The 19,018-nt window shown below is 34.2% G+C and overlaps 2 protein-coding genes and 1 pseudogene across 5 annotated transcripts; 2 read left to right on the forward strand and 1 right to left on the reverse strand.

Annotated features, from left to right (window-relative positions):
* Positions 1-3,401: 3,401 nt before the first annotated feature.
* Positions 3,402-4,138, reverse strand: LOC140865181 (RAF-like serine/threonine-protein kinase PRAF; annotated as a pseudogene).
* A 374-nt stretch (positions 4,139-4,512) lies between these two features.
* Positions 4,513-8,830, forward strand: LOC140865180 (polyadenylation factor subunit 2-like). 3 transcript variants are annotated; one of them, XM_073269730.1, is made up of 11 exons: positions 4,513-4,651; positions 5,219-5,278; positions 5,366-5,426; positions 5,877-5,980; positions 6,193-6,287; positions 7,233-7,381; positions 7,501-7,579; positions 7,707-7,766; positions 7,996-8,047; positions 8,311-8,376; positions 8,638-8,830. In XM_073269730.1, the coding sequence occupies exons 3-6, from the start codon at positions 5,396-5,398 to the stop codon at positions 7,255-7,257; spliced, it is 255 nt and encodes an 84-aa protein (XP_073125831.1). In that variant the 5' UTR covers positions 4,513-4,651; positions 5,219-5,278; positions 5,366-5,395; the 3' UTR covers positions 7,258-7,381; positions 7,501-7,579; positions 7,707-7,766; positions 7,996-8,047; positions 8,311-8,376; positions 8,638-8,830. The 3 variants fall into 3 exon arrangements, with proteins under 3 accessions (XP_073125831.1, XP_073125832.1, XP_073125833.1); XM_073269731.1 differs by lacking the exon at positions 8,638-8,830 and having other exon boundaries at positions 5,215-5,278; positions 8,311-8,619; XM_073269732.1 differs by lacking the exon at positions 8,638-8,830 and having other exon boundaries at positions 8,311-8,619.
* A 4,576-nt stretch (positions 8,831-13,406) lies between these two features.
* On the forward strand, positions 13,407-15,245 carry LOC140863583 (AT-hook motif nuclear-localized protein 15-like). Of its 2 annotated transcripts, none has more exons than XM_073267112.1 (2): positions 13,407-13,569; positions 13,802-15,245. In XM_073267112.1, the coding sequence occupies exon 2, from the start codon at positions 14,081-14,083 to the stop codon at positions 14,948-14,950; it is 870 nt and encodes a 289-aa protein (XP_073123213.1). In that variant the 5' UTR covers positions 13,407-13,569; positions 13,802-14,080; the 3' UTR covers positions 14,951-15,245. The 2 variants fall into 2 exon arrangements, with proteins under 2 accessions (XP_073123213.1, XP_073123214.1); XM_073267113.1 differs by having other exon boundaries at positions 13,407-13,556.
* Positions 15,246-19,018: the final 3,773 nt, after the last annotated feature.

Genomic DNA, 19,018 nt, shown 5'->3' on the forward strand with positions numbered 1-19,018 from the left:
CATTGTAACTCAGTAATCCGATTAAGACTATTTAGCCTTAATACTTCTAAGGCCTCAGTAGGTAGAGTATTGTTACTCTTTTCTACTTCTTCAATGCGTTCTAGTAAATCATGCTCATGATTTACTAATCTCAAAAGTTGCTTCTTCCTCTGTTTGTGAACAGAGTTCTCGAATTTGATTAAGGGATTGTCCCTTATCCAATTCTCTTGGTTCTCCATCTCGTAGAATTCTTATTGAATCCTCCAAGTCTTTTTTTTTGTCATGAACTCTATTCCCTTTTCAAAACGTTTTCATGGTTTATGATCCTCCAGGAACTCTAGACCAAGAATGAGCTGATCCACTTCTTTTCCTGGAATTCCCCAGATTTGAACTTCCAATTCTCCAATATTTATCACTCCTTGGTAAGTTCCTTTTTCCTATTGTTCTAAATAGTAAATCAAGTTACAAGGGAACTGGTTCTGATGACTTGGAATTTCGAATACTATTTTTACTTCTTTCCATCCTTCTGGAGATCTATGTTTTTCTATTATAGAAAACTCTTTTTCTTCTGGTGGAATTTCTTGAATAAGAGATTTGTCCCATCTCCTACTTGTCATTCGGTTTCCTTGGAAAGATAACCTTCGGGGTTTTATTTTAAGGTCACTATATAGAACCGGTCTATCTTGAATTTGAATGTCTGTTTCCTGAATTAAAGGAAACTCGATTCTTTTCGGGTATATTGCTTGAGAAACTTTTCCAAGATCTCTGGAATTTCAATGAACTCATTTCTAATAAATAATTCAAAATGATGAGTATTAGAAAGACTATATGAAATTTGATATGTAATAGAATATGGTCTATTACCTTCCTTCATTAGTCTTTTTTCCTTGAAGTTTTGATGCAACGTCAAGGCTCGACTAATGTCCCTGTCAGCTAAATTGTAGGCTATTCTTAGATAAATAACTCCTACAATATCTATGGGTGAATCTATTACTTCCTTAAAAGTTTCCTTAATCATTATTTGGATTGCTCCAATATGAATCCAAGACATCGTCCTTGCTATCTCACTTTTCAGTTTTTGCAATTCCTCTCTTATTTCTTCAAAAGGAATTAACTGTATCTCTATTTGATTACTTGTTAACTCCATAGGGATTGTCATTTTCCTTCTGGATACTTTATAAATCAAATGATGTCTTCTTTGTCTAAGCCCTAGGTTACCTAAGACTCTTTCTACTTGTCCTGCCGAAAATCCTTGGTACTTCTGTAACGTTGGATTTTATCTCATAATCTTTTGGACCATATTATGAGATATAGTGGTTTGACTAAAGAACCCAGCCAAACTCTCATTTGTTTCATGTCGAAACACTTCTTCTTTATTCTGATTCTGATTCTGATTCATCATCAGATTCTTCTTGGCTAAACAATATCTTTTCTTTGTATATGCTTTCATCTGAGGGGATATCCTCAAATTGATATACTTGGACTAGATCTTGAAAGAAGACCGCATCATCCATATCCGGCGTTGCTTCAAAGAGTTTAACTCCTTTTTTCTCGTTTTCTGGACAATTTGTAGATATATGTCATCTAGCTCCACATGTCCAGCAGTTGCAATTTTTGAAACTTTCACTTGCTCTTGTATGAGTTCTTCTGAAAGTTCTTCTAGATGGTGTTCTTCCCCTGCTTTGTGATGCGTTTGTTGCTGGGGATGTTCTTGTAGGTCCACTTCTTTTTCCCGATCTATAAGATCGAGTCTTTTGTTTGGACCAAAATTTTCTTGGTTTCCAAGAACTTCTTCGTCTTTTATTATAGGGATTATTTCTGAATTTCTTCCTTTTAAATCCCTGTGATCTATTTCCAATGATTGTTGGAAGATCATTTTCTCTACAACATAAAGGTGTACGTTTATCTATACCCCTTATTTTCTTGTAGTTCTTCTGTAATGCTGTCATGTGACACCATTCTGCCAATTTTCCTTTCAAAAAGGAGGCGCGTCTTGCCAATGTATCAAGATTGCCTGGAACATATTCTTTAATCAACATTTCTCTCCAGGGACTTGGCATTTTTGCGAAAAATAGCTGAATAGCTACATTTTTCTCGACTCCCGAATTTCATCTGTATTTAGTGAATAACATAATTTATTTATCAACTAAACAGATATCATGTAACTCGAGCCTATAAAGAGCTTGAGTATATCTTCTCTTTTTCTCTGTATCTTGATTATTGAAATAGTCTACCCCTATGAATTGTGCTTTAAATAGGGTGTCCATTCTTCCTCCAATCTCGCTGAGGGATTCTTCTGCTAAGATTGATTCCTTAGTTTCTGGAATAGTCATATCCCATTAGACTCATTTCTAGAAGTTTAATGAATTCTTCTTTATTGAGATCTAATGTCCCTACTGCTATTCTCATAGCTGACGTCCAATCATCTATAAGATCTTCTTTGTTTTTGAAGTCCAAAACATCAAGGTTTAACATAACCCCATAAGGATTTATCGGGTCTAAAACAGTTTTTCCATAAGGAGTTTGATGTAGTGGTATTTTACTCCTTCTTGATCTGGTTCCTGCTGGATGTGGATTTTCTCCAACATGGAACTCACTATGTGGTTCTTCTGTTTTAACCACATATCTTGGGGGGATTCCCTATGGGTTGTTTACCCTCAGGGAAATTCATTTTTAGATCTACTACTTTGAGATTCGAAAAAGAATCTGCAAGATCTTGTAGATCCTCGAGATTTAATCTTTCTAAAGTAGTCATCAGATAGTGTTTTTATAAGATTAATCAACATTTCATCAACAGTTAAAGGTTTTTGAACCATTTTGGTTTTACCTTTCTGATGTAACAAAGGTTCGGTACCAAACGAGAGTGGTAACCTTCCTCCTGTATTTCCTTTTCTAGAACCAGAAATGTGTTTAGATTTATGATTTTAGTTTGAAGATCATTTAGTGTTCCATGAATTTCTTTTTGTTTCTTAAGGATTTCTTCAATCTGCCGAGGTATTCACTACACCAAATTGTAGTATCAACAACACTTGAATGACAACGGTTTTTTTGAAAAATCGTTGTCGTTTGGTCTTTAACAATGGTTTTTACTAAAACCGTTGTTGTTGGCCCTTTTTTAATGAATAAAAACAACGGTTTTTTAAAAAAACCGTTGTCGTATATGTGTCAAAGACAACGGTTTTAAAAAATCGTTGTATATGAGCAGGTTTTTTTGGCCTACGACAACGGTTTTAATTAACTGTTGTCTATGAGCGGATTTTTTTATGGGGTTTTGGGGTTCTACGACAACGGTTGTTTTCAACCGTTGTCTTTTTCTATTATTTTTGTATTTTTAGACAACACTTTACTTAAACCATTGTCTTATCTTTTCTTTTTCTTTTTTTTAAAACACACATATAATATATATATATACACACACATTTACCAGCACAAACCCTAGCCCAACCTCAATCTGTCGCCCCTTCCACCCATCTTCTTGTTTCAATTCTTCTTCGCCTCCTTTCTCTCTTCCGCTCCATTATTTACGCCGCCGCCTTTCATCTAGACCCGGAATAACCGGATCCTCAACCTCCTGAACTCTCCCAACCATCGGCTGCTGTACGGAAGCGGGGTTCCCGTTTTCTTTCTCCAACCCAAACAAAAAATCAGCGTTGCCAGCCTGCGCCGACACCTGAGGCGCTGCGGCCGCATCCGCCGCCGCTGGCGTTGGAGGTGCCACAATCGGTGCACAATTTAACGCCTCTACAAACCTTTCCTTCTCAGACTTGACATCATCAGAGCCAAAACTCCTAACGGAAGAACTCAAACTCGAACCGTGGCTCGAGAAAACGAAAATCCTGAGCCTCGCCGGCTTCTGCGAAACCCTGTACAGGCGATTGTACTCATGCATCATGTGCTCCAAATCATCATCATTAGTCACCAAAATCAACGCGTCGAGATCTTCTCCGAGCAATTGATACTTGCGAGGATTTTGGTCTCACCTTCAACGTGGGGGCGGGGATGGATATATCCGCCGTAACTGCACATAAAATTGACTTTAGAAGGCAGATTAGCCTGAGAATCCTCCCACGGCATCGGATTCTCAAAATATATTTCTCTACAGCGCGGCGAGCAGTCGCCGGACTCGGCGTAGGAGGAGTTGTAGGAGTAGCCATCCATCGGCGCACGTTAGAGAGGGGAGAGGAAATGGGGAGCAGGAGTGCGCAGTGTAATGCGTGGGTTTTAGATATTAGATGACAACGCTGTTTGTTTTTGTAGAAAATAGAGAAAGGAGACATCACATCTAAACGATGTAAAAGAATTAAAATGATAAGTGATTTAAACGAGGAGAAGAGGAAAACAGGGGAGCTTGATATTTCAGAGCTAAACGAGCAGATTTTTGGTTTGGAGAAAAAGATGTGGAGCACATTTACCTCTACTTCTCTACATTGTCTTGTTAACATTATTTCCTTAATTGTAATATTTAGACAGGGAAAAACTCCTTTTGGATGATTTCTTTGATCAAAATTCAATAATTTTCATGCATTTTCTGTTTGACTAGCATGCTAACTTCATCCATGTTACATGTTGGCCAGTTTCTGTAGGACAGATTTGAAGTTTTGCTCCTGTTCTGATGACACAACTGTTAAAGTCTGGGATTTTGCTAAGTGTCAAGAGGAGCGATCATTATCTGGTAATGTCCATAAAGTGTTTATCAAGGACTGATTTTATTTCGACAATGTTTACTCTTGGATGTTGCAGTAGTTCTTTATTTCCCCATATTGGTTGCATGAAGAAATGGTTAAATCACTAAACGATAGGGTTCGACCCAAGATTAGAGAATAACTTCGTAAATTTTCTGTTACTGCCTATGCAAATCACCAGTTCTCAGCCATATGGTTCTGATTTTTTAAACTTACTATTTTGGATAAACCTCTGATTTTAAAATAGCCAGCATTTTATGTTATGATATCTCGTAATTACATCAAACAAGTCCTTAATCGCTTCAATTTTTCTTTCCATTACACGATGCCACTGGAAATTATTTAAATGTTTATTTTTAATCTCATACATGTAAAAGATCAGTTAATGGGTATCATCTTTCCCGGCAAAAGTTGTTGGTTCAAAATGGAAATTTACGCATGGTGGTCATGGTTGGGATATAAGTGCGATTACTGACATACTACAAATGTATCAGTTCTACAACCTAATTATCACATAAAGTAACCTATAATTTATCGTGTCATTTGAACTCAGCCAGGTCACGGTTGGGATGTAAAGTGTGTTGACTGGCATCCTAGCAAGTCATTATTGGTCTCAGGTGCGTGCTCTATTAGTTCTTGCATTTTGAAACTCTTCAGTATATGAGAAACTTATAATTAAACTACTGAAGTGGTGTACTTCATAGGTGGGAAGGACAATCTTGTCAAGCTATGGGATGCTAAGTCAGGGAGAGAACTCTGTTCATTGTAATCAACTGGCTATTGCACGTTCTTTCTTTAATCAAATTGCAGTTACATTTAATTCTCATAGTTATACAAAGTGTTGTTAACTCAATCATGCTTTTATTAAACTAGGTGGTCTTATATACTTCTGTAATTTGCAAAGAAGATCAAGGGAATTCCTTTGAGATGCTTGTTATAGTTTTATGGCTGGGAAACATGTAATTTCTTGAGATTAGCAGTGAAAACCATATAGAGGTTATTTCAGATGAAGGTTATTTATAATTTATAAGTATCTATTTGCAAATAAATTTTGATATCGCCCATGGTTTTTGAATTTTAATATTACTCTCTTCTCAGGAAAATAGAAAATTATATCATGTAATTTAATAGTCATGGTTATGTGTCTCTACTTTCAGCATTTGACTTTACTATATCAATACTTTTCATTTGTATCTACAACTATAACCTCTGCAGCTAGCTTGATGGGTTGCAGTACACGGAACCTATTGCAAGCTTGGTCAACTCGTAATATACAAACTGGAAAGGATAAGGCCTCCAAAAGGCTGACATTGCAACAAGTTCATGAAAAATTCTAATTTGTGTTTTCAGACGCTAATTAATCATGGACACTTACACATGATAAGATTCTCAAATATTTCTTGCTAATCCTTCAGGATATGAATCAATAGTAGTTGAAAAAATAAATTTGTTGTGTTATTTTCTTGGATGGATTCAAGATATTCAGTGCATGCACAGCTGAACTAAGCTACAGTCTCTTCTCATTACTTAGGCAATTGATTCTAGAGATGCACTGGCAAAATTCATCTTACTACAGGAGAAGGAATCCTTGATATTTGATTTGAAAGATGAGCTTGGTAAATCAAGGTATGAAGTTCTCACTCTCCTCCAATTTTTTTGGAAAAAGTATGTTTTTTTTATTTTTGACTTTTTCTTGTGATGTAGATTAGAACTTCTTCCTTGTTTGAGGTGCTATTTAACTTCTTCCTTGATACTTGATGAATGGTGAAAATATGGTTTTGTTTTTTTTTTGTTTTGTTTTGTTTCGTTTATTCTTCTTTGGTTTTCTGGCAGATGCTAAGGATTGTTTTCTATGGTGGATATTTATCCTTTCTTAGTTTGAATTTTGATACGGGCTTTGTCGAGTTTTGCTCTTCAGCATATATATATGTCGTTTCTGGGTGTGAATTTGGATATGGGTTTTGTTAAAATCTACTAGGTAATTACTTTGTATATACTTGTGAGACATTGAGTCCGAACCATGAGCAGAAGTGATCACATTTTTGTTAAAATTCTCTTTGTTTTCATTTTGAAAAGATGCGAGTTTTTTCATCCTTGTGATTTATCAGTTGAAAGGGGATTGTTGTTGACTGTGATGTTTGCTAACAGATTCATCAGAATTTATTTGATATACAATGGTAAATGATTCCAAAATAAGGAGTCTGAAGCCCAAATATTAATATATCAGGATTCAGGTGGAGTGTCTTTGGAATTTATATAGTCTTCCTAAATTGATTGTGTAGCCGTTATGAACCAAATTTCGTAACATTACCTACCCATAAGAAAACGATGCCCACACCAACTTCTCTAAGCAACTTCACTACAAGTCAAATAATGGTTGCTCCATCAATATGTGCATGTCATCATCCAATGGGAGAAAGGTTGGAGATTGGATTATGTTTATGGTTGGAAAAATCGGGAGACACATCAAACTCCTTACTTTCCTAGTCATAAAAATTGTCTTAAATATATATATGTTCTTCATTTTTTAACGGGATTATTTCAATGTGCTTTCATGTGACCCTTAAACAGTGATGGGGAAAGATTCCAAGTCTAAGGATTCATCAGGAAAGAACAAGGGAAAGCAAGCAACAGGGGGTAGTGATGATGCAGCATCAAAAGGCAAAGGGAAATTAAAGCTGGAAAATCAGATGTCTTAGGAACTTGTACTTACGTCGAAGGTCCTTACCAAGATCTTCTTGAAGAACCTGTACTTTGAAATGCAGTATTTTACAGAGCTAAATCCTTCTGCTCTCCGGTTATGTAGAATTAAAATATATTATGCTTATTTTCTTTACAGGTCAGTGATGAAGAAGTTGAGGCAATCCTCCCAACTGCAGCTTATGCCCTTGCCAAAATACATATGCATCTGGTACACAGTAAGTATCACAGAGGATCAATATAATCTTTAAATCATAAGCTTTGTATTTTTTCCTCCTGCTATAAAACTCGTGACACATTGTTTTTTTGTGTATGTTGTGAAATTTATTCTTTTTCTACCTTTAGATTTTGTTACACAGCACGAGGTGGTTTTTACTACGCCGAGAAAGACATTTGAAATTTCAAGTAAGCCACTCATCGGCCTCTGTATCTACACGAATTTATTACTCATCACATGCATCTGTGAAAAACTGTTTTAAACGCATTTTAAAGGGTCTTCAATCTGCATCCGCTAATAATCAGGATTTTAAGTTGCCATGTCTTAAAAAAACGTTATATTTCAAGAAATTACTCTTTTCGTCAGTGCTTCTTATTGGTACAGAATTTTAACTTCTTGATGTTTTGCTTTTTGTAGATGGTGGTGAAGATGTAGATGGTTTTGCATTGAAATTGTTTGTTTCCATCTGGTATGATATTTAAACATGTTGCGTTGACTAGATGTGTTTATCATGGAATGTAATTGTGCTCTTATGTTGAGTGAATTGGTAGAGACCTTTATGGATGTTGCACAACCTTAAAAGTGAAAAACCAGTGCATTTTGTAATGTTTTCAAAGTTGATTTTGCAAGTTAGAAAAAACCTCCAGAAATGTTTCAAGAATATTGGGTTTGAGCATGAATTTTGTGTACCTACGGGACTTTGTTTAAATTAAATTAAACTGATCATGGCAGATACAAAGAACTTGCCATCCGGATCGGGCAGTGTTTCCTTTTGAATGGTTTCATTTTCTTGGGAAGGTATCTTCAACGCCCCATAGATTTTTGTATTAGTTTTTGCGAGTGGGAAGGGTGGTTGAGGTCCTGGAATTGAATTCAATAGTGGTTGATTTTGTATGTCGTGGTTTATGTATTGTGAAACTCGTGGATACAATTTACAGTGTAGTTTGATTTTCATTTACAGTGTAGGAAGTGAAAACTAAAATTTACATTTATTCTATGTTTGTGCCATTTTTCGATAATTTTCATTTGCTGTTGTAATCTTGTTTTGAATTGTTGCAGGAGATAATAGTGGATAACTCGATCTATTGAAAGAGAGTTCCAAGTTAATTTATATAAATTAGTTCATAACTCGATCTATATATTTTTTAGTATAGATTGATTTAGAATTAGAATTTTGATTTGTAATATTGAAAATTTGTATATTAAATTTTAGTTTAGAAATTTTAAATTTTGTTTTATTTATAATATTGAAAATTTGTATATTAAAATTATTTTTTTTGTTTTTTATTTGAGCAACCACAACGGATAAAATCCGTTGTTTTTGTCATTTTAAAACTGTTGTAAATTTCGGTGTTGTTAAAAGTTTGATACGACAACGGATAAAAATCGTTGTCTTTTCAAGGATACGACTAGGGGTGACAAATTTTATATAAATTCCGATCCGTACCGATTCCCAACCCGATCCCGTCCTAAAATTTTTTCGACCCGAGTGGTCGAGATTTTTTCCGACCGGATTAATTTTGGGATCAGGATCGGGATAGGCTAATCTTTTCGACGGGATTTTCGACCCGATCCGAATATAAAATTAATATTTTTTTAATAATATTTTTTAATTAAAAAAATATTTTTTAAAAAAATTTTATGTTTTAATATTAATGTTTTTATAATTATATACCATATAATTTTTTTTATATTTATCTTTTTTAATATTAACATTGAGTTATAAATTTTTATTTTGTTTTTTTATTATTATGAATAATTATATGTTTTTTATTAATTAAGTAGTTGTTTTAGTTAATTTGTAATGTACTAAAAAAAATGTTTTAGTTTTTAATGGTTATATATAAAGAAATTTTAATTTATTTGTAATGTATTAAAAAAATTATTTCAATTTCTATCGGAACGAGAATCGGGTAAGGGGGTTACGGGACGGGTCCCGATCCGATTCCATCCCTAGATACGACAACGGATAAAAACCGTTGTTTTTTCAAGGCTACGACAATAGATAAAATCCGTTGTCTTTTTTGAAAGCTACGACAACGGATAAAGGGTATACTTTTGACAACACCCAAAAGTACAACGGTTTTGAGACCCATACGACAACGGATTTTATCCGTTGTCGTTTGCCATTTTTGTTGTAGTGATTTCATACAGCTGTTTGCTGTAATATTGTACCGTTTTTTGGAATTTCTCTAAGATCTCCGGAGAGCTTAGAAGAGTTTGGGGTAATTTCTAGAAATTGGGAGTTAGAAATCATATTTTTTAATCCCTTCAGATTTTTCAAAACCCAGATCCTGTTGTAAAGAATCTATTTTAACTAGATTCACTTGTTTATTAAATTTCATATAAATGAAATTCATCTTGTTCAAACATTCGTTTGAATTCATGTTTTGTTAAAATCTTCTCCAAAATAAAGAAAATATGATTTAACGAATAATATTATGTTTGAATAATTAACCTAAAGCTCTGATACCATTTTTGCGGATAATTCAAAGTGTCATAATTGAGCACAATCATTGCATAAATGAAGTACATAAATGCATAAATTGAGTACAAGAATTAAACATTTGATTTGACCATGTTTGGTGGTCCTAGGGAGTTTTAAGAAAGAATTTTTATTGTAGGAATTTATAAAAAATTTAGGTTTAGGTTTAGGGATTTATTTACAATTCACTCGCAATAATAAAGAAAAGATAAATAATAAATTTTTAAAATTAAAACGTGAGTAGCATACCCTTATCTTACTATAATAATATATATAGTAAAGGCCCATTAATTAAATAACATTTAATTAATTGGTAAATATTGAGTTAGAATTACGATTAGTACGCAACGTGTGCCTACTAATGATATTCATTTTGTGACATTTAATGTCTTTTTATTTACGAAAATGTCACTTATCTGTAAAATTAATGTATATAGTTTCGTTTTAGTGACTATTTGTTTATGAAAACGCTATATTTTTTAATTTCACAATTTTTTTTGTTTTATAAAAAAACAGAATGTACAAGAACGCAACACATGCACGAGAGTACTAAATTAAATTAAATATTAGCATAGGGTTCTTGTACAACGGTCTAGGTTCGACCCGATCTATATATAAAGTAGAAATTATTATTTTTAACATAAAATATAATATATTTTCATAGATATGTTATAATAAAAAATATATTTCATGAAATTATGCCGTAAGACGATATCGCAAAAGTTTTTATGCTAATATATTAACCTGATAAGACTTTATGAATACAGACAATAATATTTTCGTAAAAATTATATTTGAATTCAAAGGGTGGATCTAGTATATGTGGATCTAATCTATGAATAAATTAAATTTAAATATTTGGAAAATACAATCTCATGTTGATCTTTGATATATTTCCAATCAATATTGGGTGGTGCTGAGGTGTATAGTATGTTCTTTTGTTTGTTGGCATCGAAGCGCTGAATACATTTAATACATGAAAAGAATGGATGCATGTAACCACAAATTAAAACATCATAATATGCTACCAGACAAACAAATAATAATAATAATAAAAAAATGACTAGTCCCTGAAAATGAGTGGTCGGGGACTCCTCTGTCACCCTTTATCGAGCATTTTAATTTATTATATTATATATATGAATAATTAAATATATTCTTTTTTATATTATATTCGATTTACTTTCTTTATATATTATTATAATATACATATTCTAGATATATATAAAAATATGGTATCTTGGATATACGGATTGAAACTGAGTGTTTTTTTTAAAAAAAAAATGATCACTCAAATTTATAGCTTATCATGTATAGGTAAAAATAAATTCCAAAAAAAAAACGAATAAAGTATTTCAAATCCCTTTTTCTTTTTCAATGTATTTTTCTTTGCGTTTTGTCAAATATTTTTCTTTAGATCAAATCCTTTAATCCAATAATATTAATATTATTATTTTATAGTAGTTCTTTTGTGAGCGTCATAAATTTATTTTATGAGACTGATCGAACTGATTCATATATTTATTAAAAAAATAATATTTTTAACATAAAAATAATATTTTTCATGAGTCTGATAAAAAATACGTATAACAAAAATTTAGTAGTTAAAATAAAAGTCTTATTCGAACAATTTTTTTTTAAAAGGGAAGTAGTTGATGTGAAACATATCATATAGTATCTAGTGTTGATTATTTTGGCTGCCTAGTAATGGTCCAAGATGCTATTTTCCATTTTTGAAATAAAGTTGAATTCAATAGTCGATGAAACAGTGATTACACAACTCAGATTTTTTTTTATTTTTATTTTTTGAAACACGCACAACTCAGATTTTGAATTGAACAAGTCCCCAGTCCCCACCCAAAAATTAATAATTAATAATAATAATAATAATAATAATGAATACAAGTTGAGGTGGACATCGATTTTGTCCCGACAAGCACAAACTCAAACATTTGGCATTTTCTAATGCCACTTGGACACAATATTTGACTCTTGGCCAATCACTTCATTCTTTCCTCTTTTTTTCTTTACTTAATATAAAAAATTTGAATCCCCTTTTTTATAATATATATATATATATATATATAATTTTCCTCAAAATATATAATTAGATCAGTTGATGAATTCCAAGTTTAGGTTTTTAGATTGTAAGAGCCGCACACGAGAGTTATGGGCCTGAACATGGTTTCAATTAAAAATGAAATCGCTATTAAACTGTTTGGATATAGTGTGAGTATAGTTTTTTTTTTTTTTTTCCAATTTCGATTAGAACGTATTGAACTAAATTGAATTAATTGTTCAGTAATTATACCATAAAATAGTATTAATTTAGTTTTTATTCAATAAGAAATACAAATAAGGGGTAAATTTAAGGAAAAACTGCAATTTTGGTCCGTTATGTTTGTCACTTTGCAATTTTGGTTCTCTATGTTTTCATATTTCAGTTTTAGTCCTGTATGTTCTGATTTTGGCAATTTCAGTCATTTTTCTTCGAAAATGCTTACATGGAACATTACATGTCAGCTCCACATGAGCGCTTCAATGATGCCACATCAGCGCCACATTAGAAAGATGACTAAAATTGCCAAAAAAATAAAGACTAAAACTGAAACATGAAAACAGAGATGACCAAAATCGCAAAATGACAAAAGTACAGGATCAAAAATGCAATTTTTCCTAAATTTAATGTGTTTACATCAACTAGTTTTATAATTACATAATTTTAGGTGTAGTAAATTGTAAGAATTTTTTTTTTAAAAAAAAATCAGTAAATTATAAGACTTTAAAAATTGTTAATTAATTTACGGTTTCCGATTCCTTATTTGTAAGAACTTGAACTGAAGCATAAGTCCATAGTTCCGATCAATTCCATGCTTTCCGGGACCGTCGGACATATATATATATTTAATTATTGTATAAGTAAGAAACTTTTTCTCATGTATTTGTGTTTGTATTTTTTTATTATACAATTGACATGAAATAATTTTTCTTCAGAAGTTTCACAATAAAAAATTGAAATTAAATTAATTAATGTTGAAAGTCGAATGTTTCCTATTTTAAAATAAGCTTCAGAGTCTCCGCCAAATATATATATATTTTTAGTAATGGCTCATGTCATTATTTGATTCTTGCCAATAATAATAACGATTACGACGTTGCGAGAGACACGTAACCAAGAAATATAATTTTTTTAATAATTCTTCTTATTATTATATTATATATAAAAAACAGAGCTGTAATAAAGAAAATAAAATATTATATAAAAATTAGATTTCCTCTTTTATTATTATTATTAACTCCCACCAGTAAACTTCTGCAGATTTCCATTATTATTCAACTCCCTTATCGTACAAGCTCGGCCTAGTTTCTTAAAAGGAGAGGAAAAAATAATGAGAAAAGCTTCAACAAAATACTGAGAAGAAACCCCAGTACAAAGGACGAACCTGACCCCCAAACCCTAGCTAGCCCCGTACCAGCTGAATCTAATGTCCAGGTACGAATTAAAGGTAAAGTCCCCTCTTCCATTTTTGGCGTATCTTTTATGCTCTAGTGGGCTGTTTTTAGTTCATATTTAGCAGGTGTCATATGTTCGAGCTTTCTTGGAAGTATAAATTGTGCTAGATAAATGAATGGGTTTCTTTGCAGCTATTTGAGCTTTGGATCTCCATTTTTGTTGTCTTTTCGAAGTGGGTTTCTTGAATTTTCCACTTTTTTTTTTTTTTTTTTTTTTTGTGACAGATATATGAAATCTTGTTGCAGTGGATGAATCAGTGTTTTCTCTATTCTTTTGAGGTAAGAAATTGAGGTTGTGCTGCAGAGTATAAACGCACAAGTGCAAGAAATTGTAACTGAAGTTAGGGAGCTGGTTGATGCATTGAAGAACGTAATTTGTTTGTTTGTTTGTAGAGCGAATTAATTAAATAGGGTGGGTGAAGCAAGAAAGAAGGGTACTCTTAATTAGTTGTTAATTGTGTTGTTTTCTTGGAAAAATTAAAATTAAAGAGCGAGCTAGGGATTATGGCTCATAGATGGTGGGCAGGAAATGTGGGGATGAATCAAGCTCAATCGCTTCACTTGGAAGAAAACGCGGCTTTGAACACTGCAAATGCATCAAATAGTAGTGGAAGCAACCCTAATCAAAACCCTGATGATGGAGATAATCAAGAAAATGAGGATGATCTTAACCCGGCTGGAGATATTGATATCTCCGAACCGTCGTCCAGCTCAGGCCGTCGGCCCAGAGGACGACCTCCGGGTTCCAAGAATAAGCCCAAGCCTCCTATTGTTATAACCAAGGAGAGTGCCAACAGCCTCCGTAGCCATGTCTTGGAAATTAGCAGTGGCAGTGATATCTCCGAGAGCATTGCAACCTTTGCGCAGCGGCGCCATTGTGGGGTTTCGGTTTTGAGTGGTAGTGGGATTGTTACGAATGTGACATTGCGCCAGCCAGCCGCTCCAAGTGGTATGATTTCTCTTCATGGAAGGTTCGAGATATTATCGTTGTCGGGGGCGTTCTTACCAGCACCATCGCCGCCGGGTGCTACGGGGTTGACGGTCTACTTGGCTGGCGGTCAGGGGCAGGTGGTCGGGGGTACGGTGGTCGGTGCATTGACAGCTTCGGGGCCGGTGATGGTCATAGCAGCTACATTTTCGAATGCGACATATGAGAGGTTGCCTCTGGAAGATGAGATCAGTACCAATGAAGGAATGGAAATACAGACATCAGGAACTAATACTGGATTAATTCGTGCACCGGTGGCCGATCCCCCGACGACATCGGCTGCATCGGTGCCTTTATATAATTTACCTCCTAATTTACTACCCAATGGACAAATGCCGCCGCCTGATGTCTTTTGGGCTACTCCGCCACGCCCTCCCCCTTATTGAGCGAGGCACGACAAAATTAAAATGCCTAATTGGACCGTGCTTTCGAGTATGTAACCTCCCTCCCTCTATGGAAGTACTTCTTGTAAGCTAGGATCATGAAGCGAGGTTAAAATTTATTGGCTCTTTCGTATTATTTGTAAATGAATTCGGCCTCTAGAGGTTATCTTCTGCTCTGTCTAGTACTTGTTTAATTTTCCAATGAACCGATGCACCAAGAACCATGACATTGTTCTTTGAATAAGTGATCATATTTCAAATTTGGTCAGAAATTTGAGTTCATTTGTTGAATTCAAGATGTTATCCTCGATATGAAATTCGTGCCGAATAGTTTTTTTTATTTATTTTTGTTTTATCCATTCTGTATGTTGTGATTTGATACTAATAATTAGCAAAATTAAAGAGACTAGCTACTAGCTAGCAGAAACAACACTGTTCTTAGTGGCTTTGTATGTTGCCTTGAGCATATAAGGATTCATATGTATTCTCTTGTAATATGTCATTTCAATGAATCAAATTGGTTAAAAAGTAACCCATTTGTGAGCTTTATGTGTCATCGAATTATTGTGGTTCATTTGTGCATGGATGAATGTTCTCAAATCACAGTGCTGCTTGATTTCTATTGGATTTGAAAGCTTTGATTTAGATGGTGTCATTTGTCCTTCTTGAATTTGTAAATTTGACTCTTTTTAGGTAGTGTTGAATAGAAATATATTCGATTATGATTGCTCTCAAGATTTTGTTCTTTAGAGAAGATAACGGTATCTTTTGTCGTCGAAGTCATGTGTGTGCGCTAGGGACAGGTTTTTCTCTTGTAATTTGAAGCTTATTATTGATGATTTTGCAAAAACTTCTTGATGTTATAAATTGTATGCTCGGTTTAATTTGTTCGTGGGATCGAAGTAATTTTGGTTAGACTTATATATATATATTTGTTTTCACAATTTTGTTCATTTATGTCTTCAATTATAGTTTATAAAATCAATTTTATTCATTCGTCCGGCATGATGTTGACAAAAGACCAATATAAATATAAACAAATAAAGTACCACACCAACTTTCCCGTGGCAAAAAAAAAAAAGGTTTGTGTTAATAGTTTGTAAACTTTTGCCCTTAAAAAGGTGATTGATTATCTCAAAAATAAGAGAGGTAAGAGAGGGAGGATTTTAAGTATTAGCCCATCATGGCAACTTGAAAATAATTATGGAATGATTGGGCGTAAAGCGTCTGTAGGTGGCTTTTTAAGTCCGCCGTCAAATCCCAGGGCTCAACCCTGGACAGGCGGTGGAAACTACCAAGCTGGAGTACGGTAGGGGCAGAGGGAATTTCCGGTGGAGCGGTGAAATGCGTAGAGATCGGAAAGAACACCAACAAGTAATAATGAGCTGGTGTAGCAGCTGTGATAACACTTATATTCGATCTGCAGGTTCCTGAATGCTTTGAGAACTTGATGATCTCAGATTCTTGAATGCGCGTCTCTGGGTTGATGTACATCATCGATTATTTATAGAGGATTTGTCCAACGTTCTAAAATATATCCGGTGAGAATTTGATCCTCTAACGTCCGACAGGCGACAACTCTGCAGAATTCGCCACATGTCCTTGTACCCTTTTCAAAGATAGTGGGTCAATTTGAATTTGTCGAGTACGGAATTTAACGTCTTTATCCCAACAACTTGTTTTTGTTTTATCTTCAACAACTTAGATTGAGTAGAAAATTTTCAGATGACTTGTTTTGGTCTAGCTTCTTTAAGTGATCTGGTCTGATCATCTCCCGAACTGATTTGAGCATATATTGGTGTTGGAAATTTATTTAAATTAAAATTTTTGAATGAAAATTATGGATGATCATGAATGTGTGAGTGTCTTTTAGCTCTCCACATTCATGAATTAATTTGAGACTTTTGGCTCTCCACATTCTTGAGTTAATTGAAAGATTAATTGAGTTAATTAATGTTATGACCCTTGGTGTGTTTTTTTAAGCTTATAAATAATGTGCTCATTTTCTCAATCCACACACACAATATTCGAGATCTCACTCAAGAATTCTTTTGCATTTTCATATTGTTAACTTTTCATTTGGCCTCCGTTAACTTTTGGTGCTAAAGTGAATGTACGATTCAAGTTCGCCGGAATAGTGAATTTGTGCTTAGTTTGCTATTTGTTTTTCCGTTGTATCCTGGGAAACAAACGTCTGTACGTGTCGATACTCAAGCATCTTATGAAAGCGACAAATTCGTTTTAAGGAAACTGTACTTGTTACAGGCCTCAGTTTGCTTTACAGTTTTCTTATTATTTCTCATTTGTTTTATTGTTTTCTTACTGTTTAATCAGTTGTTTATTACTGTTCAGTATCTAAGCACTCATAATATTGTTGTATTGTACTACCATCATTACTTATTCTTAATATATTGTTTCTATTCAATTCACGTATAGCATTTTGGCTAACAAACTTAAAACAGACTTTGTACTCATTACGTGAATTGTTTCAGAAATGGCTTCTACTTCAAGTAAGACTACTACTGTTGCCCTTCTTGTCACGGTTCCAAATCGTGTCATTTCTCCTGTTGCCCACATGGTGTTGCCGTTTCTGTTCCAAACAATCAAAGAGAAAAGCTCGAGAAGTTCACTGTTGCGGACTTCAAGAGGTGGCAGCAAAAAATGTTGTTCTAATTGATGACGCGAACCTGGCCAGATTCCTCTTGGAGGATGCTCCTAAGCTCAAGGACGATGAGGGAGATGTTGAATCCGTCAGTGCTTTGGAGGCATGGAATCATTCTGATTTCCTATGCCGAAATTATGTACTGAACGGATTGGCAGATTTGCTCTACAATTTGTACTGCGAAAATAAAACGGCCAAAGAGCTCTGGGAATCCCTTGACAGAAAGTAAAAAACTGAGGATGCGGGGGCCAAGAAGTTTCTTGTAGGCCGTTTTCTGGATTTTAAGATGGTGGATTCCAAGCCGGTAATCAGCCAAGTTCAAGAGATCCAAGTGATCTTCACGAGATTCACGCTGAGACGATGACGTTGAGTGAATTCTTCCAAGTGACTGCCATTGTTGAGAAGCTACCACAAGTATGGAAGGATTTCAAGAACTACTTGAAACACAAGCGCAAGGAGATGAATGTTGAAGAACTCATTGTTCGACTTCGTACAAAAGAAGAGAACAGGAGCTCTGAAAGACGATTGTTTTCTCCAGTTGCTGCTAAAGCAGATGTTGTCGAGCATGGTCAAAGCTTGAAAAAGAAAATTTTCTATCTTTCCAAAAAAAGGATGAAAATGGGACCGAAAGAAGGCATTTCGAAGAAAATGTTCTCCGAAAAATGCTACAACTGTGATGGTACTGGTCACAAGGCCTTTGAGTGCAAGAAGACAAAAAAAAAACCAAGAGGTGAACATGGTGGAGAACATATCTCATGAGGTGTCAAATATGAACCTCTGCGCTGTCATTTCTGAAGTGAATGTAGTTGGATCAAATCCAATGGAGTGATGGATCGACACTGGTGCCACTCTCCATGTTTGCTCTGACAAAGAGATGTTTGCAAATCTTGAGAAATCCGAGAACGGAAAAATGTTGTTCATGGGAAATTCTGCAACTTCTGAAATCAAGGGACAAGGAAAAGTGGTTTTGAAGATGACCTCTGGAAAAAAGCTGACTTTGAACAATGTGTTGTATGTGCCAAACATCCGTAAGAACTTGGTGTCTGGGTCGTTGCTTAACAAGCATGGTTTTCACATTGTGTTTGAGTCATATAAAGTTGTTTTGTCTAAAACTGAAATGTTTGTTGGAAAAAGCTATGTGAGCAATGGTTTGTTCAAACTCAATGTAATGACTATTAAGCCCGTGATCAATAAAATGAAATCTTCTGATTACTTACTTGAGTCTTTCAATTTGTGGCATGGTAGACTAGGCATGTTAATTATGATACAATTCGTAGACTAATTAACTTGAAAAGTATTCCTACATTCCAAATCGATAAACAACACAAATGCGAAACTTGTGTTGAGGCAAAACTAACAAGATCATAATTTCAAACAGCTGAAAGAAAAAGTGAACCCCTTGATTTGAT

Source organism: Henckelia pumila, chromosome 4 (genome assembly GCF_033568475.1).
Source record: "Henckelia pumila isolate YLH828 chromosome 4, ASM3356847v2, whole genome shotgun sequence".
Lineage (NCBI taxonomy): Eukaryota > Viridiplantae > Streptophyta > Magnoliopsida > Lamiales > Gesneriaceae > Henckelia > Henckelia pumila.